The following is a 15,429-nucleotide window of genomic DNA, read 5'->3' as shown; positions in this document are numbered from 1 at the left end:
TGAGCCACCCAGGCGCCCCTCAGCCGTGTTTCTTATTTCGTAGACACGGTAGTGGCTCATTCTCTTCTTCCGTGACCTCACTTTTTGCTTGCTTTGGCTTGTGTTCTGTGACCTGTTGGGTGATCCTGGTTGAGCACATTGGAGAGCAGGACCCTGCCCACTCCTGTGGTAGTTCTCGGCTGATAGGGAGGGGCATTACCTTTATCCTTTATTGGGCATTTTATCCTCTCAAGGGCTTTCCAGTCTCCTGCCTTGTTTTCCAAGTTGGGTAGAAGAGTGTGGCTGTGGCTCTCAAAAGTGAGTAAGGAAGTGCTGTTCCTCTCCCTTTTTAGGAGGACATCCTGGGGCTTCAGGATTCCCCTTATCCTCTGCTATAGAGACCCCTTGGTGTTTGTTTTTTTGTTTGTTTAAGATTTTATTTGTTCCTTTGAGAGAGAGAGAAACGGAGAGAGAAGCAGACTCCCTGCTGAGCAGGGAGCCCCACGTGGGTCTCTGTCCAGGACCTGGGAATCAGGGACCTGAGCTGAAGGCAGATGTTTCACTGGTTGAGCCCCCCCCCCCCACACACACACCCTGAGACCCCTGGGTTTTATTCTGCAGTCTTTCCTGAGGGAAGGCAGGAAGCAGCTGGTTGACGCATGCTAGCTAACCACTGCTATTGTGTGACTGGTGAAATACACAACATAAAATTTGCCCCTTTGATGGGTCTGGAGGGGCCGGCCCTCATCACGGTCTAGTTCCAGAATGGTCTGTTTCGCCCCTTAGCGGAAACCCCATACCCGTCAGCAGGCACTTCCCCGTTGATGCCAGCCTCTGACCCCACTAACCTCCTTTCTGTCTATGAGTTTGACTGCTCTGGGTTGTTTTATAGACGCGGATTCCTACAATATGTGGCCTTCCGTGTCTGGCTTCTTTCACTTAGCATAATGTTTTCAAGGTTTATCCGTGTTGTAACGTATCAGAGCTGCATTTCTTTTTTTGGCTGAAGAATACTGCATGAATATACCACAGTTTTTTTATCCGTTTATTGGTTAGTGGACATTTGAGTCATTTCTACTTTTTGCCTATTAATGAGTAGTGCTGCTATGAACATTTGTGTACAGGTTTTTGTTGGAGTACATGTTTTCCCGTTTTTTGGGTATGTATCTAGGAGTGGGGTTGCTGGATCATATGGTAGTTCTAATTTAATGTGTAGAGGAACTGCCGGACTGTTTTCCGAGGTGGCTGCATCACTTTACAGTCCCACCCGCTGCGTACAAGGTTCTAGTTTCTCTATATGCTCTCTTGCACTCACTATCTTGTTTTGCTTTGTTTTGGCTTTCTTTTCTTGTTAAGATTTTATTTATTTATTCGAGAGTTGGTGGGAGCGGGTGGGATTGGCAGATGGAAAGGGAGCTAACAGACTTCCTGCTGAACAGGAAGCCTGAATTCAGGGTTAGATCCCAGGGCCTGGAGATCACAGTATAGTAATTAAATTACCAAAATACTTTCAACTGCACTATCTCATTGATCCTATAACATAGTTCTGTGAAGTGGGCAGAGGTAACCGTTTTACAGGTAAGGAAGCTAAAGGAAAGAGTATCTCTGCCCAAAGTTCCAGAGTTCATAAAGGCAAAACCAGGACATAGACCATCTTAATTTTTCTATAAGCTTTCTGCCATACCAGAAAGCTACCCTAATTGTCCATGCACCATTCATCATATTAAGAGCTAGCCAAATATAGAAAATTGAAGTAGCACAGATAATTATTTGTACATTGAGGTAGGGTGCTGTAATGAAAGAGAAGGACACTAGAATTCAAGAATCTGGGGGTACCATCTAACTTAGTTTTTGTTCAGTTTTAAACAAGGAAAGAGTGGCACTCAAGGAAGACCCAGAATGATCAAGTATATTGGCCAAAGTCATGACATTTTCTAGTGGTAGAAGTTAGATGGTATCTAAGGTTTCTATTCATATAGTACTAAACAATTAGATTTTGTGTCGACCCAAGCTGAAGGCAGATGCTTAACCAACTGAGCCACCCAGGCGCCCTCCGTATGAATTTAAAGATTAACTTTACCGTATTTGCAAAGAAGGGCCTTGGAACTTTCATAGAGGTTGCATTGAATCTGGAGATCTCTTAGTAATCTTATACTGCCATGTTTCAAAATATTAAGTCTTCTGGTCTATGAACAAGGGAAGTCTTTCCATCTGTTTTTCTTTAATTTCTTTCAGCAGTGTTTTGTAATTTTCAGTGTACGAGCCTTGTACTTTCTCGGTTAAATTTACTCTTAAGTTTGTTGTTCTTTGGGATGCTGTGGTAAGAGGAATTGTTTAATTTCCATTTCCAGATTGTTCATGACTATTTTATAGAAATACAACTGATTTTTGGGTGTTGATCTTGTAACTTGCATCTCTGCTGAATTTGTTAGCTTTTATACTTTCTTTTGGTGAATTCTTTTTATTTCTATATATGAGATATGTCATCTGTGAGTAGAGATTGCTTTACTGCTTCCTTTCCAATTGGAGGTCTTTTGTTTCTTGTTCTTGCCTAAGGGCTCCCGCTGGAGCTCCAGTGCCATGTCAAATAGCAGTGCTGGAAGTAGGCATCCTTGTTTTGTTCTTGATCTTAGGGGGAAGCTGTGCGTCCTTTCCCACAGAGGATGATGTGAGCCGTGGGTGTCAGTGAATGCCCTTTATTGGCTTGGGGAAGTTGCCTTCTACTCCTACTTGGTTGAATGTTTTATAATGAAAGGGTGTTGGATTTTGCCAAGTGCTTTCCTGCATTGATTGAGGTGTGATCATGGGTTTTGCCTAACTGCGTTTAAATGGACTTTCAGTGTTCAATTCCTGTTGTATTGGGGCTCCAGTCTACACCCTCCCTTCCAGATGGACCCAGGTGCCACTGTTGTAACCTTTTGGGGGTTCCATGATGACAGTCGGACCATTTCTCAGTGCTCCTCCTTGCAAGCTTGTGACTCAGCTTTTTCTGGCTTAGGTGTGTTTTCGTTCATTTGCATTCTACCTTCCAGGTTTCTTGCTGTTGTCTTTTCTTGGTTTTGTTTTGCTCTGTGGCTGTGTGCCTTTAGGAAACAATCTCATTTTACGAGGGGTATCAGAAGAGAGTGGGAGCTACCATCTTTGTTCATTGTACCATTTTTAACTGGAAATTACTGGGTGACCTATTTTCAGGGAACACTGGCGTTTGATGGAGTGTCTGCTCATAGCCATTGGTTCCTGGTTCTGAATTTATGATGATCAGATGATCTCCAGATTCTGAAAGTAGAGCCAATTTGAATTTGCTCACAATTACAAACACCAGGCAACAGTTTTTGGTAGAAGTGACACAGGAGGGAACCATCTTTTAGCCCTGCATCTCCTGCTCCCACCTGAATATTTTGAGGTAAGGCAAGAGTGCGGAGAGTCATGGTGCCTGTGAGACCCACCAGGATGCAGGGGTGGTCGGCCTGAGCACCTGGTGGAAGGTTACGCCCACATGTAGGCTCCAGGGCACATGGGAACCAGACAGTGGTGGTGTCCCAGCAAGAGTGCTGTGGGAGCTGAGCCGCAGCCCCATCTAGTTCACTGGGGTAACCGCGCTCCTCCTTTCTTGCTCCCTCCATTCCCAGATTTGGAACTCATGGCTGTTTTGGCTTGCTGACCCTTCTTGATTTCGGGTAGAGGAGACTGAACCTGCTATGTGCTTTTGAAACCGTTTGCTTGCACTGGGTCAAAATGAGCAGGATTGGCAGATGGGAATACAGAACACGGCCCTGCCGCTTATGCTGTGTTGTGTTGGTTCTATTACGTTAAGTGACTTGGGTCATTCGTTAGGCAGTTCTGCGGTTTGAATCACATCTGTAACTAACCATGCTTGTTATCTGGGTGCCTTGTTGACCACTTAGTCACAGGTGCACTCAGCGAGTGGTCCTGGGTTGCACGTTTTAGTTTAGGAGATAAGAGCTGTGCCATGCACTCTTCTTGACCTTTGTGCAGAATAGGAGTGCGGGTCCTTGATGCAAATGGAGAGTGGTGAAGTATAGGTGAGTGGCTCCCGATGGGGAAGGAGCCACTCCCCCTGGGGACACGTGTAGCTTGAAAACAAAGGTGTGCTTTGCCTGGTTGGTTTGTTTTCCAGTCGTTGGCAGTATTATTGGATGATGTGAGCTACATCTAGAATATGGAAAACAGATCAACTTGATGAGTTCTTCACTCACTACCTATGCTGCAGAACTTTTCAGGACCAGAAGACACCGATTTTGAGCCTGCTGCTTCATGTTTGTGGGGACAGCATGAGAAGGGTTATCGAGAACTCCTGTGGATTAAGTGTTTGCAGTACAAATAAGAGTCTGTGATTGGTGTTCCTAATTCGCATTCCCAATTATAGTTGGAGTAAGACACAGCTGATACAGCTGTTCTGATCTGATGAGCACAAGTGAGAAGCACTTTGAGTCTGTTAGGAGAAAGAATAAGGGGGCCCAGGTGTGCACGACCCTTCCTGCTCATCACACGTTTGTATCGCTCTCGGCACGGTTTTGCCAGGTGTGGTCACATGAGCAGCGGAGGCTGGATTTTCGGGTGAAAGGCAAAGCGAGGAACCCGCACAGCGGTGAGTTCTCCCTGCTTTGCAGGCGCCTACACAGTGTTGATCTGTTCAAGTGATGTTCGGGGGCCGCGCTCAGAGCGCAAGGTCTCCTCAGAGAGCAAGACTTGTTAGTAAGTGGTGATTACGGTCTCCGTGGAGTGATGAGTGCTGGGGGAGCACTAAAGCGAGCGTCTGACTTGGATGCGGGGTTGGGGCTCCAGGAGTGCTCCCTGCGCGTGGACTCTCAGCTGAATTCTGAGGGTGAGCAGAAGGTAGCCAGGAGCATGTGGGGTGGAAAGAGACCGAGGGGATGAGGGTGGGGAATCAGGATGGCCTCCCAGCCAAGGAGGGAGCATAGGAACTGTGTACCTGGGGTCAGAAGAAGAGGGTTGTCTGGGTCCAGGGCCTCAGTGAAGCTGCCCTGTGGATTGCTGGGAGATGGAGAGGATAAGTGGGACGTCTGGATGGAGGGTCTGGTGCAGGCCGCCTCTTGGACCCTGTCTGTGGGTGCTAGGGAGCCATGGTGGGATGCGAAGGCCGTGAGGTGGTCCGTCTGATTGTAGACAGCCCCTCCTGGCAGTATTCTGGCTTGAGGGGGCAAGGCTGGAGGGCAGGAGCTAGTCAGTGCTTGCTGGAAGCCAGCAGGAGATGGAGCAGCAGGGGGAGCTGGAAGGCAGAGGGGGTGACCCCCTGGAGGGGAGGGCCAGACTGATGGGTGCTGCGGATGATCCTGGCGACGTGCTCAGCGTGCGCTCCACTCAGATGCTTACCTCGCTGTACACGAAGGACTGAGGGACGGATGAGCAGTAGACTCCATAGCAGACTGTCGGCGTGTGGCTGGGTTGGAGGGAGCCTTTCCGAGCCAGCGGGAGAGGCGGGAACGGTTGGCAGTGCAGGCCGAGTCACTAGAGACTGCTTCCGTAACAGGCAGGGGTGTCCCAGACGCGGATGAGATGTGTACGGTCAGCCTCCCGTCAGACAGTAAGAAAAAGGCAGCAGCCCCGGTCTTCTTCCCACGTCGAAGTCGTCACACTATCTGGCCCTGCCAGGGCCAGGAGGGGCCCCCAGACTCACTGTGCGGTGCTACTGTGGGAAGGCCCTCAGCAGGGACAGCATCTTGCCATGGGAATGGCGCCGTGGGCAGCCCTTGTGACTGCCGCTTGTGAGGAGATGGAGGGCATTCGGGGTTGAAGCAGACACTGTGCAACCCTGTGGTCATGCTTTCTGGATTCCCAGAACGAAGACCCTTTACATTCACATGGACAGAATAAATAATTTGACTTTGGGCTTTTGCTGAAATACTAGGATAATACCACTATCAGGCAGTGGGTTTTTTATTTAAAAGATCTGGGGCACTTTTGATCAGGAGAGGTAAGCATGTGATAACTGTTTTCTCTTAGGAGTAATTATCTTCCCTAAAACTCAGAGCTGTTCTCTTACGTAAACAAGCCCATCGGCCTACTTCTCCTGCTGTTGTCTCATCATTTCTCAGAAAAGGAAAGAAACACCTGGCCTTGGCTGGACACAGTTTTTCAGCACAGACTTGCTGCTAATAACGGACTTTGAGTATTTTTATTCTGTGCCAGGCGGCGCCGAGCGGGTTGGGTACTCCCTGGCTGACCCTCCAGTAACACTCTGGGCTTGGGCACTGTGGAGACTCCTGTCGACGGCGCCCGGAGGTGTGAGGACCTTGTCCTTCCCTTCTGTTCTCGGTTCTCCCAGCCAGGCGACAGAGCCCGACTGGAACCCGTGGGTCTGCCTGCCCATACCTCTTCACGGATGGAGACCAAAGAAACTGTTTGCAGAAAATAATAGTTACTGGATTAGTTGTTGAAATTATAAGACTAATACCTGCTCTTTAAAAAAAAAAATGTTGAACAGTACAGGAGGGGTAAGTGAGGAGTAGAAGTCTCAGTCTGTATAATTTACCATGAAATTTAGTGGTGTTTTCCTTGAAGTTTAAAAACATATTCGTGTATGTGTGTGTGTGTGTATGTGTAAAACATGTAGCATTCTGTGAAGCTTTCAAGTATTTTTGTTTTAGTCATTTGTGTCCAATTCACTGTTTTACTCCGTTCATTTTTAGGGTCCTCACTTAGTGTAAATCACAGCTTTTTGTAAACATTGTTTTACTGCTTAAGATAAAAACAGATGAACACCAGTTTTCTATTTTTTATGGTAGAAGTAATTACATTGAACATGACATTTGGAAAACACTCATTTCTAACCCAAATTATTATCTTTTTTATGGTCTTTCTTAGACCAAATTAAGATTTTTTTTTGGTTATGTAGACAAAGATCACTGATGTCTTTGTTAGTCTCTACAGTATTTAGTTTTAACAGGATTCATATTGAGTGGGACAGTTACCTTAAGATGTGGTTCTAGGGTAGTGGGCACCGAGGGAGGGCACGTGATAGGATGAGCCCTCATGTCGTCCGCAGCTGATGAGTTGTAGCTAATGCTACGCCCTGTGTGGACCACCTTGACCTTATATACAGTCTTGAAAAAAATTAGTTCTAAGTTTTAAAGGGCCACCTTGGCATTTTACTTTGAAAAGTAACCCTCTTTGCAGAGGATGTGACAAAGGAAACAGCCAGGGCAGCCGCCCTCTGGGTGATAAGGATCGGCCCCGGGTGATAGAATGTCGCTTCTGCTGCGGGTGTGTGTGCACGGCCCTGGGACCTCTCTGGAAGGTCTATCGAGCGCCCACTGCTGGCCGGTCATGCCAAGTCCTGTGGGATCACAGGAACCCCGTGCTAGCCGCGCCCAGTGTCCCAGAGGGAGGGCACCGTGGCAGATGGCGCGTCTGGAGCTGTGCCGAGTGCTGGGAGAACATCCTGGCTATCGCCGTCCCCTTTGATGGCTTCTGTCCCCGAGGATGGGTTATGGGCAAGAGCCACAGGTTCTGACCTTGGCCTCAGGGGGACCTGCAGCAGGTCCTCTGTGAGGATTTCAGATCAGGAGGTGGCACTGGCCTCTTCTGCCTGGGCTCATTCTGTTTTAGCCGCTTTGTCAGTGACTAAATCAGCTGAAAGAAAGTTTGATTTGTCACCTACCCATCTCTGTAAACCCAGTGCTTTGTGCACTGTTTAATAAAACATAACTGTCGGGGTGCCTGGGGGATCAGTCGGTGATGCATCTGCCTTTGGCTCAGGTCAGGATCCCAGGGTCCTGGGATCGAGCCCCACATCAACTCCCTGCTCGGCAGGGAGCCTGCTTCGTTCTCTCCCACTCCCCCTGCTTGGATTCCCTCTCTCACTGTGTCTCTCTCTGTCAAATAAACAAATAATGTCACTAAAAAATAAAAAAACGTAACTGTTGACTAGATGATGCTACGTGGGGCCTCCAGGGGTAAAAAGGAGGTTCCTTTTTCCAGTGTTTCTTAAGAACGGATAGCATTTTCCAAGAAAATAATGTGTGCTAAAATTATTTCAGAGATGTTATAGTTTTTTCTGTGTCTTTGGTTTTGCCATTTCCTCGAAGCTCTGTTTTTAACCCTTGTGTGACTTGTAAGTTTTGAGATTTTTCAGGCATGTTTTCTAGATTGTTAACTAGATTAGTAAAGACATTCTAAATAGAAAAAATTCTAATTGTATGTGCCCACAGCACTAAAATTCATTCTTGGTTAAAATATTCAAGAACCAAACAGCTTTATATTTTTATCTCTACTGTATGATGACAGTATAGCAGTATGTACTCAAGGGGCATTGAAGGAGAAGCCTAGCTGGGGCGCCTGGCTGGCTCTGTGGGTTAAGCCTCTGACTCTTGATCTCAGGGTCACCAGCTTGAGCCCCTCATTGGGGAACCTACTTTAAAAAAAAGAATCTTAACTCTGATTTTATTTTTATAACTTTCTGTAAACTTTTAAAATTTTTACTTTTTTTAAAGGTTTTATTTTTTTCCTTTGCTGGAGAGAGAGAGAGAGAGTACAAGCAGGGAGAGCAGCCGGCAGAGAGAGATTCTCAGCTGAGCAGGGAGCCTTATGTGGGACTCGATCCCAGGACCCCGGGTTCATGACCTGAGCTGAAGGCAGATGTGTCACCGACTGAGCCATCAAGTGTCCCTAAACATTTTTTTTTTTAAAGATTATTAATTTATTTGACAGAGATCAGAAGTAGGCAGAGAAGCAGGCAGAGAGAGAGAGGAGGAAGCAGGCTCCCTGCTGAGCAGAGAGCCCGATGTGGGGCTCGATCCCAGGACCCTGGGATCATGATCTGAGCTGAAGGCAGAGGCTTTAACCCACTGAGCCACCTAGGTGCCCTGCTAAACATTTTTTTAAACTCTGATTTCAGAACCCTATTAAGAACTGCATATTTGTAAAGGTTCTTAAGTCCTCAGGTTTGTAACGGAAGTTCAGCCTGAACAGAGGCCCTCTCCTCCTCCTGTGCTTGCCAGCCTGCATGTTCTCTTAGCTGCAGGTAGATCGAGGTACAAGGAGACACTGAGTGATCTTTTCTGCTTGCAGATGCTGCGCTCAGCCCTGTGGCCCCTAACGTGTGCTTTTCCTGGTTGGACATGGGAGCTCCATGCCCGCCCTGAAGAAGCTCTCTTTCGGGGGTGCCTGGGTGGCTCAGTGGGTTAAAGCCTCTGCCTTTGGCTCAGGTCATGATCCCAGGGTCCTGGGATTGAGCCCCTCATCAGGCTCTCTGCTCAGCGGGGAGCCTGCTTCCTCCTCTCTTTCTCTGTCCCTCTCTGCCTGCCTCTCCCCCAACTTGAGATCTCTGTCTGTCAAATAAATAAATAAAACCTTAAAAAAAAAAAGAAGCTCTCTTTCACCAGGATGGAGGAGGCGCCCTTGTGCACTGTGCCCAGACTCCCCAGGCGGGGAGAGTCCTGCCCTGGGGCTCTGGACCTGGGGCCTGCAGTGGCCCCTCACAGGGTCCTAGCAGCCAGAGCAGAGCACTCTGAGGACAGTAGAGCCTGGATAGGGCCCCTCTTCTGTAGCACATGCGTTTGCAGAATGTCAGCCTCAGATTCTTTCCAGGGTTTTCTGATGCCATTGAAGACATTTTCAATCTGCTTTTTCACCTACTATTGTATGAGTGCAACTCAGCTTTCCCTTGAGTCTCAGGCTGGGGCCAGTAGAGGCAGGGCCCTGATACCAGCAGGAAGGCTGTGGTGTTCGGGGGATGGACACGGAGGCTGGGAGCAGCGTTTTGAAATTGCTTAGTGCTCCCATTTAGTTATCAGTGGATCTGGAACCCAAGTTGCACGTTTGCTGTTGGGAGTTCTGGCATGCGTCTGACAGGCCCAGGCTGACGTTCCCACCTGTGGACTCCCGGTCGGAGCTGTTCACGCTGCTGATGGTCTTTGCCTTTAGACCTGGGAGTGAATGAGTCTCCATCTCAGGGGTTGCTCACTCAGAAGAAAAGCAATGTTGAAAGGATTGAGAGCACAGCTGTATAACTCCGTTCTACCAGATGTTCCAGCTCACTGTTGAGCATTGTGTGCCAGGCACTGCCTTGCACACACGATTTCATTTCATCCTTCTTGCCACCTTATTTCATTTTCCTTCTCTGTATTTAATGCACACGTTTCATGGAACTGAAGAGTGATTTAAGTATTAGGGTTAGGGGACAGGGGGAGGGAAAATGGGAGAGAGCAGGGTCAGTGGAGAGAAGGACCGGGTAAATTCCAGGACCGTTCACTGTCACATCCAGGAACTCTGCTGCGGTGAGCGTGGAAGAGAGCAGCCCATCATCCCTCCCTTCGGAGACTCTGGGTCCCGCCTCTTTGTAGTTCTGCTCTGTGGGTGTTTGGTCCTCTAGTGCTTCTCCAGGGGAGGAGTGGTTTTTCTGTCCTGTGGACTAAGCCGTGGCCAGAACACCCCCCTGGGCCACGGGTCAGGCTCTGCATGTGGCTCTGTACCTGGATGCACTTCATGTGGTCCGAGGAGTGAAATCAGAACTACTTGGAAGAGGTAGGCATGTGTTTACTGGGCCTGGGCTATAGCAGCTGCTGAGCTGTGCCTATCGCAGTCCCCTCTGCACCCCCTCCACTGTCCCCTCCTGTCCTCCTTTCCTCCAGAGCCACACTGCCCAGTGTTCCTTCTAGAGTCTGGTGTCTGTCTGCACTGGTCCTCTGGAGGGTGTCCTCTCTGGGCATGTTATTATGTCCGTGTCTCCTCTCCTGGCCCATCTTACCAGGAATCTGCCACTGTCTGCTGTATCTCCCGGTTCTCACCCGTTATGTTTTTGATGCAGTCGCTGCTGGAATCCTGTCATTCCTGGGATCCCATGATAGCCAGTGGCTGTGCTTGCTTCTTTGGTTGGATTTATTTTAGTGACAAGAAATTCAGTTTATTTATTTAGGAAATTATTTTTTAAGTAGGCTCCATGCCCAGAACCAGACCCAAAACGGGGCTTGAACTCATGACCCTGAGATCAAGACACGAGCTGCGATCAGGAGTCAGACACTCAACCAACTGAACCACCCAGGTGCCCCAAAATTAAATTTATTTTTAAATTGTGGTGTAAGGCCTACCTGAAACCTGGCTAGAGGTGGTATGATTCAGCCTTGTCATCTGGCTCATTGATGGGAAGAACCAGGTTGAAAAATAGGGCTGTAGTTGGTCTTACACCTCCTGTTAGCTTCTGAAAACACCATTAGAAACTAACCAGAATCTCTTTCAGGTGGTTAAAAATGTGAGAACATATAAATGTTAACTTTTTAAATGAGTATGTGAGGTTTTGCACAGGGCTTCCTCAGGCTCTGGAGCTCCCCTTCTGTGCTGAGTCACGGGCTGGAGTTCCTGGGTCCTCAGTGGCCTTGTCAGGAGAGCCGGGCCCCCCCTCCACAGTCTGCTAGTAGGGGTGGAGCTGGGACCGGAGCCCAGATCCAAGGACTCCGCCCTGTCCTTAGCCGCAGGCTCTAATGTCTCTGTGTCCTGGTCCTGATCTTGGAAGTGAATGCTCAAGTATTGGCTTTGGGGCTTCTGCCCTTGGTTGTTTGTAATGGTGACCTCTGTAAACTTCAGGGATGTGGTCACGAAGGGTGTGTCAGACACCAGTTGTAGCACAGTTGGTAGAAATTAGTGATTAGGACAGCTTTTTGCTGGGGTTTAATAACGTTGGTAATGCAGGTGTTGGAGAATATTAAGTGGGAATGAAGTTGGGAAGTTGGGGTTCTGTTAATCAGTGGGTAACTAATAGGGAATAAGAACCTAGTCCATGGTCACCTCTGGAGAATGAGGACAGATATGGGGCATTTACAGTGTCCCCCTCCTGGGCCTTTCATGGCTGCCTGTTGAGTGTTCAGCCCACGGTTGTCAGGAGCCTTTGTGACGCGGCTGGGGTGGAGCTTGGGCCAGGAGGGGCTATCGGTCAGTCCTCGAGGCCAGGTGCCAGGGAGCCAGGCGTGCCCGGGAACCTTGCTGGGAGGGGACGTGGCAGGAATGCGCTTGGTTCTGCTGTCCTGCTGCCCCTGCGCCTGGACTTGAGCGTTGGCTGGAGTAGGCCCTGGGGGGGATCAGGCAGGGGAGCAGGTGGACAAGCACACGGGTAATGCCATAGTGCGTTGATCTGTGCGGAGACGTTGGCGTGTGCACTCGAGTGCCACGGAAGGCTGAGGAGCGCATGTTGAAGGGTGCTTCACGGGCAGGTGGCTGGGTCTCTGAGAAGAACTGAGGAGTGTGGAAATGAGGAGTTTTGTGGTGTTTGTTGAAATTAGTAGTTAATATTTCTATGTTTAACTCCATAAAGAACATCCGTGGAGCCCCCAGGTGGCTCAGTTATGCATCTGGCCAGGCATCTCCCCTCTGGTCTTGATCTCAGACTTGTGAGTGCAAGCCCTGGGTTGGGCTTTGCACTGGGCGTGGAGCCCACTTAAAAAAAATTTTTTTGGACTGTTTCAAAGAAGATGGTGTGAATCAGAGTACTTTTGGTTTAGTTCCGAGAAAATAGTCATTTACACATAAATATTTTTTGTCCATGCTGGTCTTTATTTTTAATTTTTGTTCCGTAGATTTTTCAGTAATAGGTTATGAACCATTTCACTACCATGTGTTTTTTAACTTGTTTTTTTTTTTTTCTTTTTAAAGAGATTTTATTTATTTGAGAGAGAGAAAGCATGAGTGGGGAGGAGGGGGAGAGGGAGAAGCAGACTCCCCACTGAACAGGGAGTTTGATGCAGAACTCGATCCCAGGACCCCGGGATCATGACCTGAGCCGAAGGCAGAAGCTTAACGGACTGAGCCACCCAGACGCCCCTGCTTATTTTTAATTTGGTGTGTGTGCATGCGTGTGTGTGTGTGTGTGTGCGTGTGAGAGATTGTGTGAGAGAGAATATTTTTAGCCAGAGGAAAGTTTGAGTCATTCCAAAGAAATTTAGATGACAATCTGAAAAACAAAACTACTTTTTTAAAGTAGGCTCCACACCCAGCGTGGAACCCAACATAGGGCTGGAACTTATGTGAGATCAAGACCTGAGCTGGTACGAAGAGTTGGACACTTAACTGAGCCACCCAGGCACAGCAAACCATTTTTTGTTTATTTGTTTTTTGTTTTTTTTTTTTTTAAGATTTTATTTATTTGAAAGAGAGAGAGAGAGTGAGAGAGGGAACACAGGCAGGGGGAGTGGGAAAGTGAGAAGCAGGCTCCCCGCCTACCAGAGAGCCCGATGCAAGCTCAATCCCAGAACCCTGGGATCATGACCTGAGCTGAAGGCAGAGGCTTCATGACTGGGCCACCAGGCGCCCCCAAACCTTCTTTTCCCCTTTTTAAAAAGATTTATTTATTTTTAGAGAGAGTGCATGTGCACTTTGAGGGGAGAGATGGGTTGGGGAGAGGGAGAAGGGAATCCTAAGCAGACTCCTCACCCTGAGCAGGGAGCCTGACTTGGGGGCTCAATCTCACAACCTGAGCCAAAATGAAGAGTCGGACGGTTAACCAACTGTGCCACCCAGGCGCCCTAAAAAAAATTTTTTTTAAGATTAAATGTTAAGTAGTCTTTATGCCAAATGTGGCTTGAGCTCAAAACCCTGAGATCGATTGGACTGAGCCACCCAAGCATCGCCCCAAACCTTTTTAATTAAAAGATAATCAGTGTTCTTTGGGGGAAAAATAAAAGTGTAAGCCATGCCTTCAGCTCATGGGTCATTCAGCCTGCAGTTTTCCTGTTTGGCGGTGCATGGGCAAACGGCATCTAGAATGAGTGCTTGACCGTGGATTAGGAGGCCGTTCTATTTTATTTAATAACAATGAAAACTTAGTGCAGGAGAATGTGAACATTTTGATACCTTTAGGAATTTAAAAATACATTTTAAAAAGGGTCTGAATCACTCCCTGGTTTTTGGAAAGTGCCCCAGTTGTCATAATTATGAGTGAGTAGTCTAGGGTTTTCCCTTTCACTCCTGTGGGTGTGTCATTCTAGGGAACTAAACTTGTAACTATGAGACTTGTAACTATGAGACTTGTAACTATGAGAAAATTTTGTCTCCTTTGCTTAGCCAATAAAAGCAACGACTGTTAGTTTGTCTCACTCAAACTGTGGTGGTGATGTTTGGGTCCCCAAGTATGTGCCCTGGGTTGGCTGCAACAGACAGGACTTGTCTGTGTGTTTCTACCCTGTTAACACCCTGCATTGCTTTTTCCCCACTTCTGCAGTATGACTTGAGGCCGTGACCATGGATTTTTCTCGGCTTCACATGTACACCCCTCCTCAGTGCGTGCCCGAGAACACTGGCTACACCTATGCCCTCAGGTGAGCGCGCTTGCATCCGTCCTCGTCCTCTGTCACCGCCCGCTCATGAATGCCAGGGAGGGCCGTCTCCTCTACGGGAGCTTCTTGCCACTTGCAGCCAAAGGCTGTCTTTTGAAAGGGAAAATAACTGCCAAGTTCCTATGGTACCGCGGCTTTAGGAGACTGCTAAACCACCGTGGAGATGGTGAGGTTGTTTTGAAAACCAAACGTTCTGGTGACTCAGGGTGAGTCATTGCCAATGTCCTGTTGTAGACCCCACCCAAGTGGCTGTGGTCTCCCTGGTCTCCCGGGTAAGTCTTTGTGGTTATGGGTAGGGTTTTGCGACTGGTATTAATGGCGGGATATTTGACATTAACAGAAATAACCTGGAAAGTGATTTGCCTTTGAGAGGAGGAGGTATCTGGAGCAGAATTGTGACGAAGCCCCAGGTCTCAGGAGGAGCGCCGCCTGCGGCTCCGCATTCTGTGCTGTTCCTGACCTGACACTGACGTCTGGGAGGCCTGGCTAGTTCACCGGGTGGGAGGGGTCACGGAGACGAGGCCGAAGCGGTGCACAGCTTGGCCTAGTGCCAGACAGCGCAGCAGTGGGCGGGACCTCCAAGGCAAGGAGGAAAATGCCTTTGTAAAGTTTTCCAGTGGCTTATCTTCTAAAGGATAAAACTAGAGTAGAATCTGTAAGAAAACTGGAAGGTATTTTAGCAAAGGTACTTTTTAACTGTGCTAGTCAAACTTCACATTTGATAATTGAGTTTTTAATTCATAGTTTTAGATTATGTCACCCTTTGACTGTTTTTGTCAAGAGTCCTGAAATACTTTAGAACAAAGGGAGTGGGCTGACTCAAGTAAAACTATTCCTTACTCTGTATTGTAGAGTGTAAAAATAATTACTCCTGGCAACTTATTTTTAGTCTTTAGAACCTGTTTTAAATACAGGTTTTTATTTTATTTATTTATTTTTTTAAAGATTTTATTTATTTATTTGACAGAGATCACAAGTAGGCAGAGAGGCAGGCAGAGAGAGAGGAGGAACAGGCTCCCCGCTGAGCAGAAAGCCCCATGCGTGGCTCGATCCCAGGACCCTGGGATCATGACCTGAGCTGAAGGCAGAGGCTTTAACCCACTGAGCCACCCAGGTTTTTAGAAATGCACGTGTGTAGGTCTCCCCT

At 47.9% G+C, this 15,429-nt stretch overlaps 1 protein-coding gene across 3 annotated transcripts in view; it reads left to right on the top strand.

Moving 5' to 3' along the window:
- Nucleotides 1-10,970: 10,970 nt before the first annotated feature.
- Nucleotides 10,971-15,429, top strand: part of LOC111145737 (Sad1 and UNC84 domain containing 1) — a 41,137-nt gene continuing 36,678 nt past the window's right edge. Inside the window, exons 1-2 of one of the 3 annotated variants that reach the window (XM_022500904.1) lie at nucleotides 10,971-11,002; nucleotides 14,168-14,264. In XM_022500904.1, coding sequence (XP_022356612.1) covers nucleotides 14,188-14,264 — 77 coding nt within the window. In that variant the 5' untranslated portion in view covers nucleotides 10,971-11,002; nucleotides 14,168-14,187. Of the gene's footprint in view, nucleotides 11,003-13,883; nucleotides 14,265-15,429 lie in introns of those variants that run through there. The other 2 variants (XM_022500903.1, XM_022500902.1) reach the window with 2 other exon arrangements.

This window comes from Enhydra lutris, unplaced genomic scaffold (genome assembly GCF_002288905.1).
Source record: "Enhydra lutris kenyoni isolate GAN:26980312 unplaced genomic scaffold, ASM228890v2 scaffoldscaffold13, whole genome shotgun sequence".
Lineage (NCBI taxonomy): Eukaryota > Metazoa > Chordata > Mammalia > Carnivora > Mustelidae > Enhydra > Enhydra lutris.
The sequence above is the reverse complement of the archived record's forward strand: the minus strand, read 5'-3'. Positions and strand labels throughout refer to the sequence as shown.